Source organism: Oncorhynchus nerka, linkage group LG10, assembly GCF_034236695.1.
Source record: "Oncorhynchus nerka isolate Pitt River linkage group LG10, Oner_Uvic_2.0, whole genome shotgun sequence".
Taxonomy (NCBI): domain Eukaryota; kingdom Metazoa; phylum Chordata; class Actinopteri; order Salmoniformes; family Salmonidae; genus Oncorhynchus; species Oncorhynchus nerka.
The window spans coordinates 73,495,781-73,510,420 of NC_088405.1; the positions used below are offsets into that span (position 1 = coordinate 73,495,781).

The 14,640-nt window shown below is 43.8% G+C and overlaps 1 protein-coding gene across 1 annotated transcript; it reads right to left on the bottom strand.

Annotated features, from left to right (window-relative positions):
* Positions 1 to 4,377: 4,377 nt before the first annotated feature.
* LOC115135981 (nuclear envelope pore membrane protein POM 121-like) lies at positions 4,378 to 13,153 on the bottom strand. The gene is made up of 13 exons (XM_029671264.2): positions 12,233 to 13,153; positions 11,267 to 11,482; positions 10,898 to 11,065; positions 10,686 to 10,766; positions 10,318 to 10,489; positions 9,964 to 10,055; positions 9,779 to 9,858; positions 9,532 to 9,644; positions 9,338 to 9,437; positions 8,976 to 9,251; positions 7,427 to 8,866; positions 7,103 to 7,210; positions 4,378 to 6,940 (listed from the first exon to the last, which is right to left on the bottom strand). The coding sequence occupies exons 1-13, from the start codon at positions 12,796 to 12,798 to the stop codon at positions 6,840 to 6,842; spliced, it is 3,513 nt and encodes a 1,170-aa protein (XP_029527124.2). The 5' UTR covers positions 12,799 to 13,153; the 3' UTR covers positions 4,378 to 6,839.
* Positions 13,154 to 14,640: the final 1,487 nt, after the last annotated feature.

The following is a 14,640-nucleotide window of genomic DNA, read 5'->3' on the forward strand; positions in this document are numbered from 1 at the left end:
TGACATAACATTGAAGGTTGTGCAATGTAACAGGAATATTTAGACTAATGGATGCCACCCGTTAGATAAAATACGGAACGGTTCTGTATTTCACTGAAAGAATAATAGTCTTGTTTTCGAGATGATTGTTTCCCGGATTCTACCATATTAATGACCTAAGGCTCGTATTTCTGTGTGTTATTATGTTATAATTAAGTCTATGATTTGATAGAGCAGTCTGACTGAGGAATGGTAGGCACCAGCAGGCTCATAAGCATTCATTCAAACAGCACTTTCGTGCGTTTTGTCAGCAGCTCTTCGCAATGCTTCAAGCATTGAGCTGTTTATGACTTCAAGCCTATCAACTCCCGAGATTAGGCTGGTGTAACGATGTGAAATGGCTAGCTAGTTAGCAGGTTGCGCGCTAATAGCGTTTCAAATGTCACTCGCTCTGAGACTTGGAGTAGTTGTTCCCCTTGCTCTGCATGGGTAACGCTGCTTCGAGGGTGGCTGTTGTCGTTGTGTTCCTGGTTCGAGCCCAGGTAGGAGCGAGGAGAGGTACGGAAGCTATACTGTTACACTGGCAATACTAAAGTGCCTATAAGAACATCCAATAGTCAAATGAAATACAAAGGGTATAGAGAGAAATAGTCGTATAATTCATAAAATAACTACAACCTAAAACTTCTTACCTGGGAATATTGAAGACTCATGTTAAAAGGAACCACCAGCTTTGATATGTTCTCATGTTCTGAGCAAGGAACTTAAACGTTAGCTTTCTTACATGGAACATATTGCACTTTTACTTTCTCCTCCAACACTTTTTTTTTGCATTATTTAAACCAAATTGAACATGTTTCATTATTTACGAGGCTAAATGGATTTTTATGTATTATATTAAGTTAAAATAAGTGTTCATTCAGTATTGTTGTAATTGTCATTATTACAACAAAATGTTTTTTTTATTTTTATTTTTTAAATCGGCCGATTAATCGGTATCTGTATTTTTTGTCCTCCAATAATCGGTATCGGCGTTAAAATCATAATCGGTCGACCTCGAGTAGTGACACCTCTTGCCCTAAGATGCAGTGCCTTAAACCGCTGCGCCACTCGAGAGCCCATTTGAATTACATCACATTCAATGAAACTCATTAATTAAAAGAGGATATTAATAGAAAAAACATCTAGATTATACTGTTTGCTGCATGAAGTTTTAATCACCAACAAAAATGCAACATTGTTAATGCTCGTCTTAACTAGTGTAGCAATCCAGTTGCTGCTGAGATGAGTCCAAGTAGTCCTTCTGCCAGTGAGGACAAGTATGAGGCTGAGGAGGCTAAGATCACAGAAGATAAGGATGAGGTTCAGGATGTGGCTGAGAAAGCCAACCCTACTGAGGAAAAGACAAACATCAGGAGGAGCGAGGAGGAAGAAAAAGATGGGACTGAGGATATGGATGAGGAGCCTAACACCACTAAGGAACAGACAGATAACAGGAGGAAAGAGGAGTAAGAAAAACAATGTTGCTAAAGTGGAATGAGAAGGACCCTTCAAAGGGACACTGGTTTAGGGTGCCTTGGTAGTCAACTGTGGCTGTTATTTGGACAAGCCATATTTCGCCTTATCGCAAGTCAACATCGAAGCTTGGCTGTGCCGTGCCATGTTCTAACATGGTCTCAGAGCATTCTGAACATTCAGTGTTACATTTCATATGGTATGTATTAATTTGTGGATGTCCATCATCCATTTATGATATTTTACTAAATTACAAGTTGTATTATTTGTTCAGAATTAGCAAAATATACAATATATTACATTTTCAAAATGTATAATATAATACAAATACCAGAAATGTTGCATGTTATAGGCAATATCAAAATGCGCAAAATAACTTAAGGCTATAATTTAACCTACAATATTTCTTAAGTATTTATGTAAATTGTACTGAAAGTGTGTTTACATCACAGCAGTCATGTTTTTAATATATGCCTATGTGACTTTACTCAGATAAAAATGTGGTTACTGTCACACAAACATCCCTCCATACAGTAGATGATATAGCCACATCAATCATAACTTAAACTCAGTCAAAAACGTGACTTTCCTGTGTTTTATATTTCCAGGCTGAGATGGGAATAATACTGCGAAAATGTCTATTTAGTGCAAGAGCTATAAGAGGGTGGGAATGTCCATAGGGGGAGTAGGCAGCTGAATAACCACCAGCTACCTGCTTCCCCTGCTGATCCCCCTATGGACCCCTCCCACCACCATTTACCCTACATGCTGCTCTCCCAGTTGACATTCCACCCCACCCCTAGAATCTTTACTCTGCCTCCACCCCAAAATGCATTATTGATTCATCACTGGCAGAGTTATGTATATAGTGCTTTTTCTATAGTTTTTTATTACCATTTTCATAATTTTATTTCACTTAGTCCTGCATGTTGGACTTGCCTAGTTAAAGGTTCAATAAATACATTTACAGTGAAAAGATTCACTATACCCTACATTCACGCCTGCAACCCTGTACATGTGACTAAACCCCCAAAGGTTGATGTCCACGCCCCCACATCAATCTAATTAAAAAACGGTTCTCACAAAATTGTCTAGCGTTGGAACGGTTTGGCATACAAACTACTATGACCCCTTCTATGAAAAGGTGAAACTCATGAACATGTTTTTCTTTAGGACTCCCACAGGCCTCACCTGTAGGTCCCCTCTACACTAGTTGGGGAAATTAATTGAAGTATAAATGGACTGTATAGTACCAAAAATAAGGACTGTAATACATGCGACTTGTTTTTTTCCCCTGATCTTTATCGCTCAGATAAAGGACTTCAGAACTAAACTTTTTTTTGGGGGGGGGGTCTATGCTCTATGTAGTGAATCTCATTCAATGCGTTTGTATGGGCTTATAGCAGTAAGGCCAAAAATAATTGCTTCAATAATTCTATTTACAGGTCTTGGACTTATGGGTTAAACACAGAATCTTCAAAAGGACCACCTGGACTTTCAGTCTGTTTGGGTGTGATGGAATTTTGGCCTGCCCTGAAATTATATTGAGATAAAAAGGTCCGAAGCAACCGTTAAGACATCTAACCCTCTAAAAACACTGTCATATTATCAAAAGCCTACATTTCAGATAAGTCATTTGGTGCCTCCTCGACAACAAAAATAAAACACATGGAATAGCCTGAGCCCTTGGTTAGATCCATACGGTTAAGTATGGCCACAATAAGTCAAATTAAAACACCTATACTTATTTACACAGCTCTGCACAAGGCTGAATGACCATGTTCAATTTACAAATGACTTAAGTGTATGCGGATTTGGTGATCTACTGAAGGACATCAATGTTGTACTAAAATGGGTAAAGCACAAAAAGTCAAATTATGAACAGAAAATTACAAATCATAGTACAAAATATTATACTACATTCAATGTTTGTGCTTTTCAATTGTGCATACCGGAAATCTCAACTAACAATAACACAAGACAGCCTTCCCGGGTGGCGCAGTGGTTAAGGGCGCTGTACTGCAGCGCCAGCGCAGTGCGCGATAACCAAGGTTGCCAGGTGTACAGTGTTTCCTCCGACACATTGGTGCGGCTGGCTTCCGGGTTGGATGCGCGCTGTGTTAAGAAGCAGCGCAGCTTGGTTGGGTTGTGTATCGGAGGACGCATGACTTTCAACCTTAGTCTCTCCCGAGCCCATACGGGAGTTGTAGCGATGAGGCAAGATAGTAGCTACTAAAAAAAAAAAATTTGGATACCACGAAATTGGGGAGAAAAAGGGAAAAATAAATAAAATAAGACAATAATTAAGCCCTATTTATGGGAACAAACACTTCAACAAAAAGGTGGCCAGGCCATTTGTGGTTTGAGTTAATGCCATCACCACATTTCCCAACCATGTCATAAGCATATTTCAAGATACAATAACATTTTCTCACAAGATATAAAAACAAGCCTGGTAAATGAGCAAAGCATGCATCAGTCTTCTTTCAAAAGCTGTCAGTCAAAATGACCACTGGGCAGACTGTTCATTTCTCACTTCACATCCAAATAACTGAGGTGGGGTGCTATCAATTGTTAAAGGGATTAGGTATAACACAAAACATGGGTATCATACATAAATGGCATACTGGAATAATGCTGCATATTGAAATAGATTATGCTTTTAAAAATGAACAGGGTACTTGAGTGTCCCAGCACAAAAAACATTAACGTCAGTATTTTTCTATACACTCAGCCACACGCGAAGCCAGTCTCGCTCTCTAAAGTGACAATTCACATGTGTCAGAGGCTTGTACTGTACACAATGATCAGACAAACAGCATTCACATACACTAGCAGACCCAGTACGCTCGTGTATAAAAAAGTGGCGCTCTTCCAAATGGAAACTTTTAGACGCTTTTATTCCACCATTGCAATACGGTTGAGGAAAGATTAACAAATTAAATTCAATAACTATAGACCAATTGCGCCAGTGAGCCAAGCTTGAAGGAATTCTAAAAGGCAACCTGCTTTAATACAAAAATAAAGTTTGTGCGTTTAAAAAAAAATGTTCATTCATTGCCACTATTTAGTCAAATCATGCCACACACACACACCTCTTCCAAACACTAACTGGCTCGAACAGGAGAAGTTCTGATTAAAAATTAGTATTCAAAATCCTAGTTCTGTCTCAAGAGGGGTGGACCAATTAATAACCGATTCAACACCCGAGGTAATTTTTGTAACCTACATCGTTAGTAAAATGTTTTACGCACATCAAAGAGGTTAAGTTTGACATGAAAGACAATTCCCCTCCAGTTCCTTTAGTCCTGAGTTTCAATCCAGCATTAATGACAAGAACACCTCTCCTGCTGTGCACATTTGTGAATCTAGTTGTAGTCACACCCAAACACATTCATCATTAAATTGTTAAAAAGTAAACAAAACTCTTAACCTCATCCATTGAATGTGCAGATAAAACCCATGTCCGGCACTACCAATATGCCGCCATTCACATTATTTCCTCCAAGCCAGGCTCACAGAGGCAAAAACAGTAACAAGCAAAAAAAAAACACCAGAAAAGACTTGAAGGGAATCCTACAAGGGAGGGGAAAGCGGTTTGACTGCTGAAGGCGCAAGTATGTCCATCTTCAATGCATAAGAGGGGAGCATGTGAGCACCAAGCTCAGTTAATTTGACAAATGCACTCAGCTTTGTCTTGGTAGTATACAAATGCAGGGGTATTGTGGTACAGTCCCCAGATGTTTCTATCATGGCCAGTCAGAACTCTATGATAGATCTTATGTGTGAAGGTGGGGGCTGGCTTTCAAGACATACATTGTTCTGTGCAATGTTGGTGGGGAACACTTACAACGCTGTATTTAATTGATCAAACAGGGTCTTTAATCAAGACTGTGACTAGTTGAATCTGGTGTTCCAGTGCTGGGCGAAAACCCTGCATCTCCTATATTCGCCAGGACCACCATACCCATCCCTCCCATAGCACAACTGCTCTGACCACATTCAAAACGCATCCTTACGTCCTCTGCCTTGAAGTAATTCACTAGGTTAGGATACGTGGAAGCTGCAGTAACTTGCTTTTTTCCATCCAACGGAATACTATCCACAGACGGTACTTCAAGGGAAGGAGGAAGGTTTTGTTAACATTCTCAAACAGTTCCCCGATCGGTCTTGAATGTCCCCACCTCCCATCTTCACTATGGCGATAGCAGGAGTAGAGAAAAGGACTTAAGCGGTGGTAGAAGAGAGAATATTTTGTAGGTCAGACCTTTGGTTTTTAGCGCAAGTCCAGGGTAGCCCATTTACACAAACACAATATCGACACACGAATGACTACTACCCTGGGACTCCACATGATCATAATGCCATCCCCAGATCAGTTAAACATAAATTAAGTATATCAAAAGGATTTTATTGTTCACCTTATTCTGTCATTAAGGATCAAACAAGTAGAACAAATTCCATTGTAGGAATGCTTCCCAGTGCCTGTGACACTGTACAATAATACAAGGGCATATCTGAGACAACTACACTAAGCACTCATTCAAAACACAGGTAGGCCTAATTAGTTTGCCCTTTTAAGTGCCAAGATGCCACATACAAGTCTTCATTAACCGAGTGAAACAGCCTTTAGGAATCCAAATTGAAACTTTACATGTAAAATAAACACAATTCATTATCTAAAAACTGTCAACATCTCCTATACATTATGGTTGCCATGTACAACTGGATATGTCCATGCAGATCATACTGACGTCAACCCTATTTTGACCGTGGGCATACGTCCAAAAAACAGTTCAGCCCTTGTATAGGCGTTAACACAGTCCTACTTAGAATTTTATACAAAAACAAAGTGAGTGAGAAGCGCGTCGGATCTGAACAAATCCTGCTCTATTAGCAAATCAAAAACGGGTCATAAACAGGTCTGGTAAGGGAAACCCAAAAAGCAGGGGGGGGGGGGGGGGTTGTTTGAATTGGATATGCTACACTTAAAGTCAAATGGATTTCAATAGTCTTTTGTCTTTCAAGTATAATACATTGTTTCATTCTGCCTCCTATCCCCCTTTCTGATCCTCCCTGGGAGAGTGGCTACACTGTCAGAGCAGTAGGCATCCTAGGAGGGCCGTGTGCGCCTCTGCTAGCCTTGTACCACAAAGCAGGCCAGCCCAGGCCGGCCAGGGGAACAACAGGGCGGGGGAGGCCTGTTGGTCTGACTGGGCTTACAATGGAAAGCTGTGTTAGCCATAGCAGCAGTTCAGCTCCTCTGGAGGGTGTAATGGGTGTCATCGATAGCAGTGCTGAATGGGTAAGGGCTTCCAAGCCATGCGCTACCTGCCTTGGCTAGGCTATTTCTTCCTGGGGTGCTGCCTTCGGGCCTGTAGCCTCTGGCGTGCCCCTGATGTTTTGGAGCCAGCACCAATGGAGAACGAGGGAGTTGATGGAGAGCCTGGTCAACAACAAAAAACATGTCAACATAAAGATGCACCTGGCTGTTGACTATAACCATTACAGCTTCTCAGATTTAGGAAGAAACACAGCTTATGCTTTTTGCTGCACGCTTCAGGCAGAACGCTAGAGAATCAGAATCAAGCTCTAGTTATTTTCTTACCGAATGATGAGGGTGCCAAAGCACTGAATCCTTGGACTGGAGTTCCTGGGCTTCCAAAGGCGATAGGACCTGCAGCTGTGCTCTGGCCAAAAGTAGGGGTAGACGTCCCTGTACAATAAATGAACAATTAGAGACTAGAATAAAATACATCTATTAAACTTTGGTTTTGGATTGAACTGGACTTTTAAAATTGGCCAATACGGTAAAATTTCACTGCCACCAAAATGCAACATTGACCAACATCTGATTTATTTTAAATAATAAAAATCTGTTGTGGATGAAAACAAAAATCAGTAACAGTGTGTTATATTATAATCTACTGACCGAAGGCTGGCTTGTCACTAACAGCAGCCCCGAAGTTGAAGCCTGGTGTCTGTGTTGTGAGGTTGGGTGTTCCAAACTGAGTGCCTGAAATTGCTGCGCCGAAGTTGAATCCTCCGGTGGTTGGCTGGACAGGGGTAGCGGGGGCCTGCTGTGCAGACACACCACCAAACGAAAAGGTTGGGGCAGAGGCTGGGAGTGTGCCGGCAGTCTGAGTGGCAGAGCCAAAGGCAGGGGCTGCTGGGACAGCCACAGTGTTGCCAAATGCAAAACCTGTAGAGCTGGCTCCAAATGCCAGCTTAGTGGCGGTCCCAAATGTAGAAGCTGCCGTAGTGGCAGCTGCACCAAAAGCGAAGGGGGCAGGGGTGGCCCCAGCTGACCCAAACGTGAAAGGATTAGCTGCTGCGGAACCAGCAGCCGGGGCCTGAGTCGCACTAGGGAACGCTGATGCTGTGGAGGCGTCGAATGATGACTTCCCAAACGTGAACGTGGACTGGATTGCAGGTGCTGCAGCAGTAGTAGTGACTGCAGTGGCCATGCCAAAGCCACTGAAGGATGCGGTGGTAGAGTTTTGGGTGGCTGCAGCCTGGCCAAAGGTAAATCCCCCCTGGGCGGTGGCTAGGGGGGCGAGTTGAGTGGCAGCAGAGGTGGTGGTCATGGCACCAAACGAAAAGCTGTTGTTGCTAGTGGTGGCGGCTGCAGTGGAGCTGAGGGTGGGTGCAGGAGCTGTGGTGGAGCCGAACTGGAAAGTACTTCCTGTGGCAGGGGCAATGGTCGTGGCAGAGGTCATTGCAGGCGGCGCACTCCAGTTTCCAAACAGAGACTTGACAGATGGCGGGGCGGCTGGGACTGCGGAGGGGACTGGGGCAGGAGCGGTGCTGCTGGACACCCCAGTGAACAGGGAGGCAGCAGGGGCCACTGTACTGCTGTTGGTGAGCCCGCTGAGCAATGAAGCAGATGCGCTGGCTGTGGAGGGGGCTGAGGTAGCGGCTGGCTGTCCAAAAGCACTGGTGGCTGTGGCACTTCCAAATATGGGCTTAAAGGTTGGGACAGCAGGTGTGCTCTCTGTGGCTGGGGAGGCTGGGGTCGCAGGCCCGAAGATGGGCTTGAACACAGAGGCCAGGAGGGGATTATTACTGCTGGTTGTTTCTGTGGTGGCGGTGGGGGCCAGTGAGGAGAAAGGGGCTGTCAGTGTGTTGGCCAGGCCAAACAAGCTAGCTCCACCCAGGCTGGGGACACTGCTGGGGGCCTTGGTGACTTGGCCCAGCACCTGGATGAAAGCAGAGGACATGGTGCTGGCAGGCTGGGAGAGGGAGGTTGAGGCAGGCTGGAAGGAGGAGGCTGGTGTGGGCTGAGGAGCAGTCAAGCTGGTCTCTGCCTCCAGAGCAGAAGTCACCAGTGGTGCAGGAGTCATCAATACTTTCACCAAGGAGACAGCCGGAGCTGGAGAGGAGAAAAAGAAGAGAAAAACAGGCTTTTGAGTAACATCTTCACTCAAAGACCACCAAAAAGTGTCTTCCAACTTTAAATGATTGATATGTGATTAACAGACCTGCAGTGGTGGCAGCAGCACTGGCGAGGGAGTTGTTCCTCATCATTTTAAGAGACTCCAGGAGGGAGTTGGCCGCGGGGGTGGTGGTGACAGGTGCAGCTGTGCTTGAGGGGACAGGATCCAGGTTGATCACAGAGATAGGAGCCACCACACTGGCAGATGTCGATATGGAAAGAGGGCTGGCCAGCAGGGTGGCCAGGGTGGGTGTGGGGTCAATTGACACAGGAGGTTGAGAAGATGTGGTCACTACTGGAGCTGGCACAGATTTCTCTGGTACTAAAAAATGACCACAACATCAATATCCCATACTTTGTTGTTGTTGACAAACTGTTTTATAAAAGTTGTGATCTGGGAATACGCACCACACTCTTCGAGGACTGTGTTGATCTGGCTGAGAGCAGCTTTTTTCTCCTGATCCAGGTCTTTCACAGTGATGGTGTAGCCCAGCTCAGGAGGTGGAGGCTGCAAAGGCAACATCAATGTTAAGACTCCATCTGTCAGATGATTAGCTACATGTCCCATTTGAGTACATGTTCTATTACGCAGAATTTCTCACTAGAGAGATTTGGTCTCCTCTACGACTGGACACCAGCGGAATCTTGCGTTTCCGTTTCCCACTACCGGCAGAGTCTGACGCCACATGGACCTCTGGGGCTAGAGTCAGTTTTTCTGTAACAGGAAATATAGTGCATTGAACATTAATGTGGCGGCTCAATTACTTAAAATCGAAACATAAGTCTATTTTGGGACAACACCAAAAGCCCCGAGCCTGATCTGGAATAACATCATAAACATGCTCTAACCAGTGGTGGGTGCTGGGTCCATCAACGTCTTGTTAGACCTTGTCGAGGATGCAGAGCTGGGGGAGCGAGCATCCTCTTCCCTGGCAGACAGTAAAAACAAGGTCATAAAATGCATGCAACAATGGCAGTTCTCATTTCATCACAGGACATGGTGTGAACCTGGAAATGTCTAGAAGGGTGAATACCTGGGCTTTTTAGAGGCTCTCTCTGGGGTCAGGGAGCGGGATGACCCAGGGCTGGAGAGAGGGGAGAGGCTGCGGGTGGAGGCCTTTTTCCGCTTGAAAAACAAACGTGAAAGTGAGGGTTAGGTTAAAGTGCATCACACACAGCTCTCTGATTCAGAGGGGTTAGGTTAAATGTGGAATACACATTTCAGTTCAATGCATTCAGTTGAGCAACTGACTCAGTTGCCACCCCCCGGTTTTCTGACAATACTGCTCTGTGTAGGTCAGCTCTGTCAACTGAACTCCTGGCTGTCGATCCCAACAAGAGGAATACCCAACCAGAGGAGTACTGTCCATCCAAATTATAAAAAGTACCTGAGCAAAGCCCTGTGAGGAGCTGAGGGAGCTGCGGATGGAGTTGCGGACCGAGCCCAGGGTGCCGCTGGGGGTCAGGCCACAGCTCACAGAACTGATGGAGGAGGTGCGCGACTTCTTCATCATTGACTCCTCAGTCATAGCGTTCAGTCCTCGCTTCAGCGTACCAGGCCTATAGGAGTTGGGAGTGGAAACAGGATTTCAGGAGACATTGGAAGAGGAGATACAGTATTTGAATAATTAATTATTTAGATATAACTAAAAATATCTATATAACACACTGAATGAAAGCAAAGTCGCATTCAAATGTAATATCAGAACTTTAATTACAGAGAAAAACTTTTTGTACAGGCATCGCTCACACTTACTTGGGCACCGGCTGTGTAGGAGCCCCATTGGGCAGCAGTGGCTCAAATGCCGAGTGAGCACTCCCACTGCTGTCATGACGCCTAAGTGAACAAAAAGCAGGTGTACGTTATAAACAGTCTTCAAGAGCCACACAATACCAAGAGAGACACTGAAGTGTGAGAAGAACAGTATGTTGTATACAAAGGGATTGCATCCTGTGGTAGTCACATACCTCCTTTTGCTCTTTTGCCCTGCAGTGAAGCTCATGTCATCTTCATTGTCCACCTCTCTCTTGCGGCTCTCTTTGAGCACGCTCAGAACAGTCTCCCTGGAGCAAGGGTCTGCAGGGGCCCCCAGGTCTGGAGAACCAAGGATTCCCGGGGAGTTCAAATGATCAAAGCTGCAGACAACATCAATTGCAGAACAAATGTCAGAAGGGCCACCCAACTACTAAGGATGTTTTCAAACTGCATATGGACACTCAAATAATGTGCCACAGAATGATCACAGAAGTACAAGTTGCTTGCATTATCACCAACAGACCTACAAAAATGTTGATAGAAAAATGAAGATGCGGCAAGACAGGGCCAATATGACTTACAAAGGGGATTGAGAGGTGTTGCGATCTGGCCTAGCAATCTTCACTGTGACTGGACTGTGGACTGCTGGGGAGTTTCGAGGGATGAGAATGTTCTTCTTTTTGAAGCTGTCCCACTGGGCAGGTGGCAGGATGCCCACAGAGGATGTGCCGGTCTGCTGGAGGGGGTAGTGGCGTTGGGGAGTTATGGTGAACCTGCCCATCATGCCAAGGGGCTCCCTGTACACAATGTGACCACAAGATTAGGTCATTGCAGGAAACTGTCTGACGTAGATCATTTATAAACTGATTTTATATTCCACAAACAGGAATTTAAACAAAATAGGGGACATTTTATCTGTCAGGAGCCTGAGCTGACCAACCATTTGTTTAAATAGCTACTTTAATAGCTATCAATGTTTTGAAAATGATAGTGAAAGCTATTGTAAATGCAGAAATCATTACAGTGGAAAAGATTCTTACTGTAAAACTTCCTATAATGCATGTTCAAAACATTGTTATCGCTTGTCTCGTGTCATACTGTCATCCAAAGAAGAACGATATATATCTCGAGCACGAACTGAGGTGGGACTTAACATTTCCTTGTAGAGAATGGAGCTGATAGCAACTCCCACATTTTCAAATATTGGAGGGAATGAGAGTATGTGTTGCGGCGAAGCAGCACGTCTTCTCAATACATTTAAAAACAAGCCGTGTTTTCCTATTTAATGATGACTACCTAGGACACGAACCGTAGCAACATTGGAATAGTTTAAAATCGTGTGACAATTGCACCACGTGTGCAACATGATCCGTGGGCGCAATTGTTTCGGAATTTTATTTAACTACGGTTAACACATTGGCTACTGACAGCTGCAAACCAGCTAGCTACGTTAGCTGACAATGCTAGGCTAACTACCTAGTCATTGTTAGCTTGCCTAAGAACTTTAATGCTACAGTTAGCTAGTTAAACATTATTTCAGTACTCACCTCCCAAATGACAGTCTTTTGTTCGGAGTATAAACAGCGTGGTTGGGTCGCGCCAATATTTCGCGCAGTTGTTCTCGTGCGTTTGGGTTAACACGCGAATTCGCACCGGCTCGCGGCCTCCCAACAACTGAGGGAGGACTTTCTGCCTTCCCAATGTAACTTCCCATTAGTATATCCCGAGGACTGAACAGAAATGAGTCGCTTTGTCCCGCGACTTTCCGATAAATAGCGCTCTCGGAACGTCTTTGGTCGGTAAATACTAGCGGTTCCCTAACATCACCCTTGACCGTGCGACTTCTGACTCTCCCCGCTGTGGGTAATCCGTTCGCAATCTCTGGCAACCAGCGTCGCAGCACGGGTGGAATAGTCAGACCATGGCGTGGATGAGGGCCTAACCTAGCGTTGAGTGATTCTCCGCTGTAATAAATACAGGCAACGCAACAAACTCCAAGAATGAAAACTATATAAAAGAAGGTTGGAATATAATACACAACTAGACAGAATATTACGATAGAACAAAACACGAGAGAGCTAAACGCTATGAACCGCTTCTCTCTTGGAGACATGGCGGCACCGCGCCGCCGGAGGACTTTGATATCCCATAATGCCGCGCGTCAACATTTTCCATAATTTATTCGCAAACCCCAATCAGTGCATATTCTGTGCAAAAACAATGTTTTACTGTTGACATTACTTTATTGGGAAAATAAATAAACGAATCCTAAAAGAATCAGACGAATTAAATTGCTCTAACTTGGGTTTTTCACCGGCCGGAATTTAAAAATCATGATTACTTAGCCAATCATACAGATGATTACTGAATAAACTCAGAGAGGAAGAGAGAGGCTGAACTCGGCGGAAAATATGTCTCCCTCCAGCAAGTGACGTTGTTTCTCCCACCAAGCAAGGAGTTTTTGGAGGTAATGAGAGAGTGTGGACAAAAAATGAATGGCTTATGGAGTACCACAGTATGAGTCATAATACCCACAAAACCTAGCGGTCAAACAATGAAATGGTTCCAATCGTTTTTCCACCATTCATTTTTCCCATAGTAAAAACAACAACACTTCAAATAAGGACTGTGTTTCTTGTACGCTTACCCTGGCGTGACGTTTTGATAACCATGTAAATCTCTCTACGACAAGCTGACTTGGCAATATATTCGACTGTATTTACCCCTAAAAATGAAATTCTAAATAGCTGCTAATGTGGCTATCATAAAGAACTACAAATGCAATGATGATCTAGACAAGACTCCCGAATCGAGGAAAATGTAAGAATTAATGATCTAATGTTAACTAAATGTAGTAATGAATAAATTGGCTACATTTATTTAAATGGACAATTCTGTGAACTGTCCTGTGCAACTTTTAAATTAACAAAATACCTGTTAGCAAAGGTCAGTTAGAGATGACATTCAAGAGCTTGCAGAGATGTGTAGTCTTGCATGTTGTCTACTTTGACGCTAATTAGCATTTTCGAATCTGACTAAATAGAGCTGAATATATTGATAAAAGTCACCTTGTCCGAGAGAGATTTACATGGTTATCAAAACATCATGCCAGGGTAAACCTACACAAAACACAGCCCTTATTTTGTGTTTCTAAAATTTCCTATGGGGAAAAATAAATGGTGGGAAAATTAGGCTAGTTAGCATAGCATCTCTCTTCATTGACTACAGGCAGTTGACGTCAACAACCCTCATCGAATATTCAAAAAAGGATTACAATAATGAGATGTAAACACCAATCAAAAGAAAGGATAGGTTGGAGCTAGACAGCCCGCCATGTGAACAATGACACCTGTACAGTCGTGGCCAAAAGTTTTGAGAATGACACAAATATTAATTTTCACAAAGTTTGCTTCTTCAGTGTCTTTAGGTATTTTTGTCAGATGTTACTATGGAATACTGAATTATAATTACAAGCATTTCATAAGTGCCAAAGGCTTTTATTGACAATTAAATGTAGTTGATGCAAAGAGTCAATATTTGCAGTGTTGACCTTTCTTTTTCAAGACCTCTGCAATCTGCCCTGGCATGCTGTCAATTAACTTCTGGGCCACATCCTGATTGATGTTAGCCCATTCTTGCATAATCAATGCTTGGAGTTTGTCAGAATTTGTGGGGTTTTGTTTGTCCACCTGCCTCTTGAGGATTGACCACAAGTTCTCAATGGGATTAAGGTCTGGGAGTTTCCTGGCCATGGACCCAAAATATTCATGTTTTGTTCCCCGAGCCAGTTAGTTATAACTTTTGCCTTATGGCAAGGTGCTCCGTCATGCTGGAAAAGGCATTGTTCGTCACCAAACTTCCTGGATGGTTGGGAGAAGTACCTCTCGGAGGATGTGTTGGTACCATTCTTTATTCATGGCTGTGTTCTTAGGCAAAATTGTGAGTGAGCCCACTC

Bases quoted from the DNA above. Each gene is read 5' to 3' on its own strand.
- LOC115135981 (XM_029671264.2), bottom strand. From the start codon at position 12,798: ATGTCTCCAAGAGAGAAGCGGTTCATAGCGTTTAGCTCTCTCGTGTTT. The intron at 11,066-11,266 runs GTAAGTCATATT...TGTTGTCTGCAG, and splicing joins AACACCTCTCAATCCCCTTT to CTTTGATCATTTGAACTCCC. The intron at 7,211-7,426 runs GTCAGTAGATTA...TTTATTGTACAG, and splicing joins TAGTGACAAGCCAGCCTTCG to GGACGTCTACCCCTACTTTT.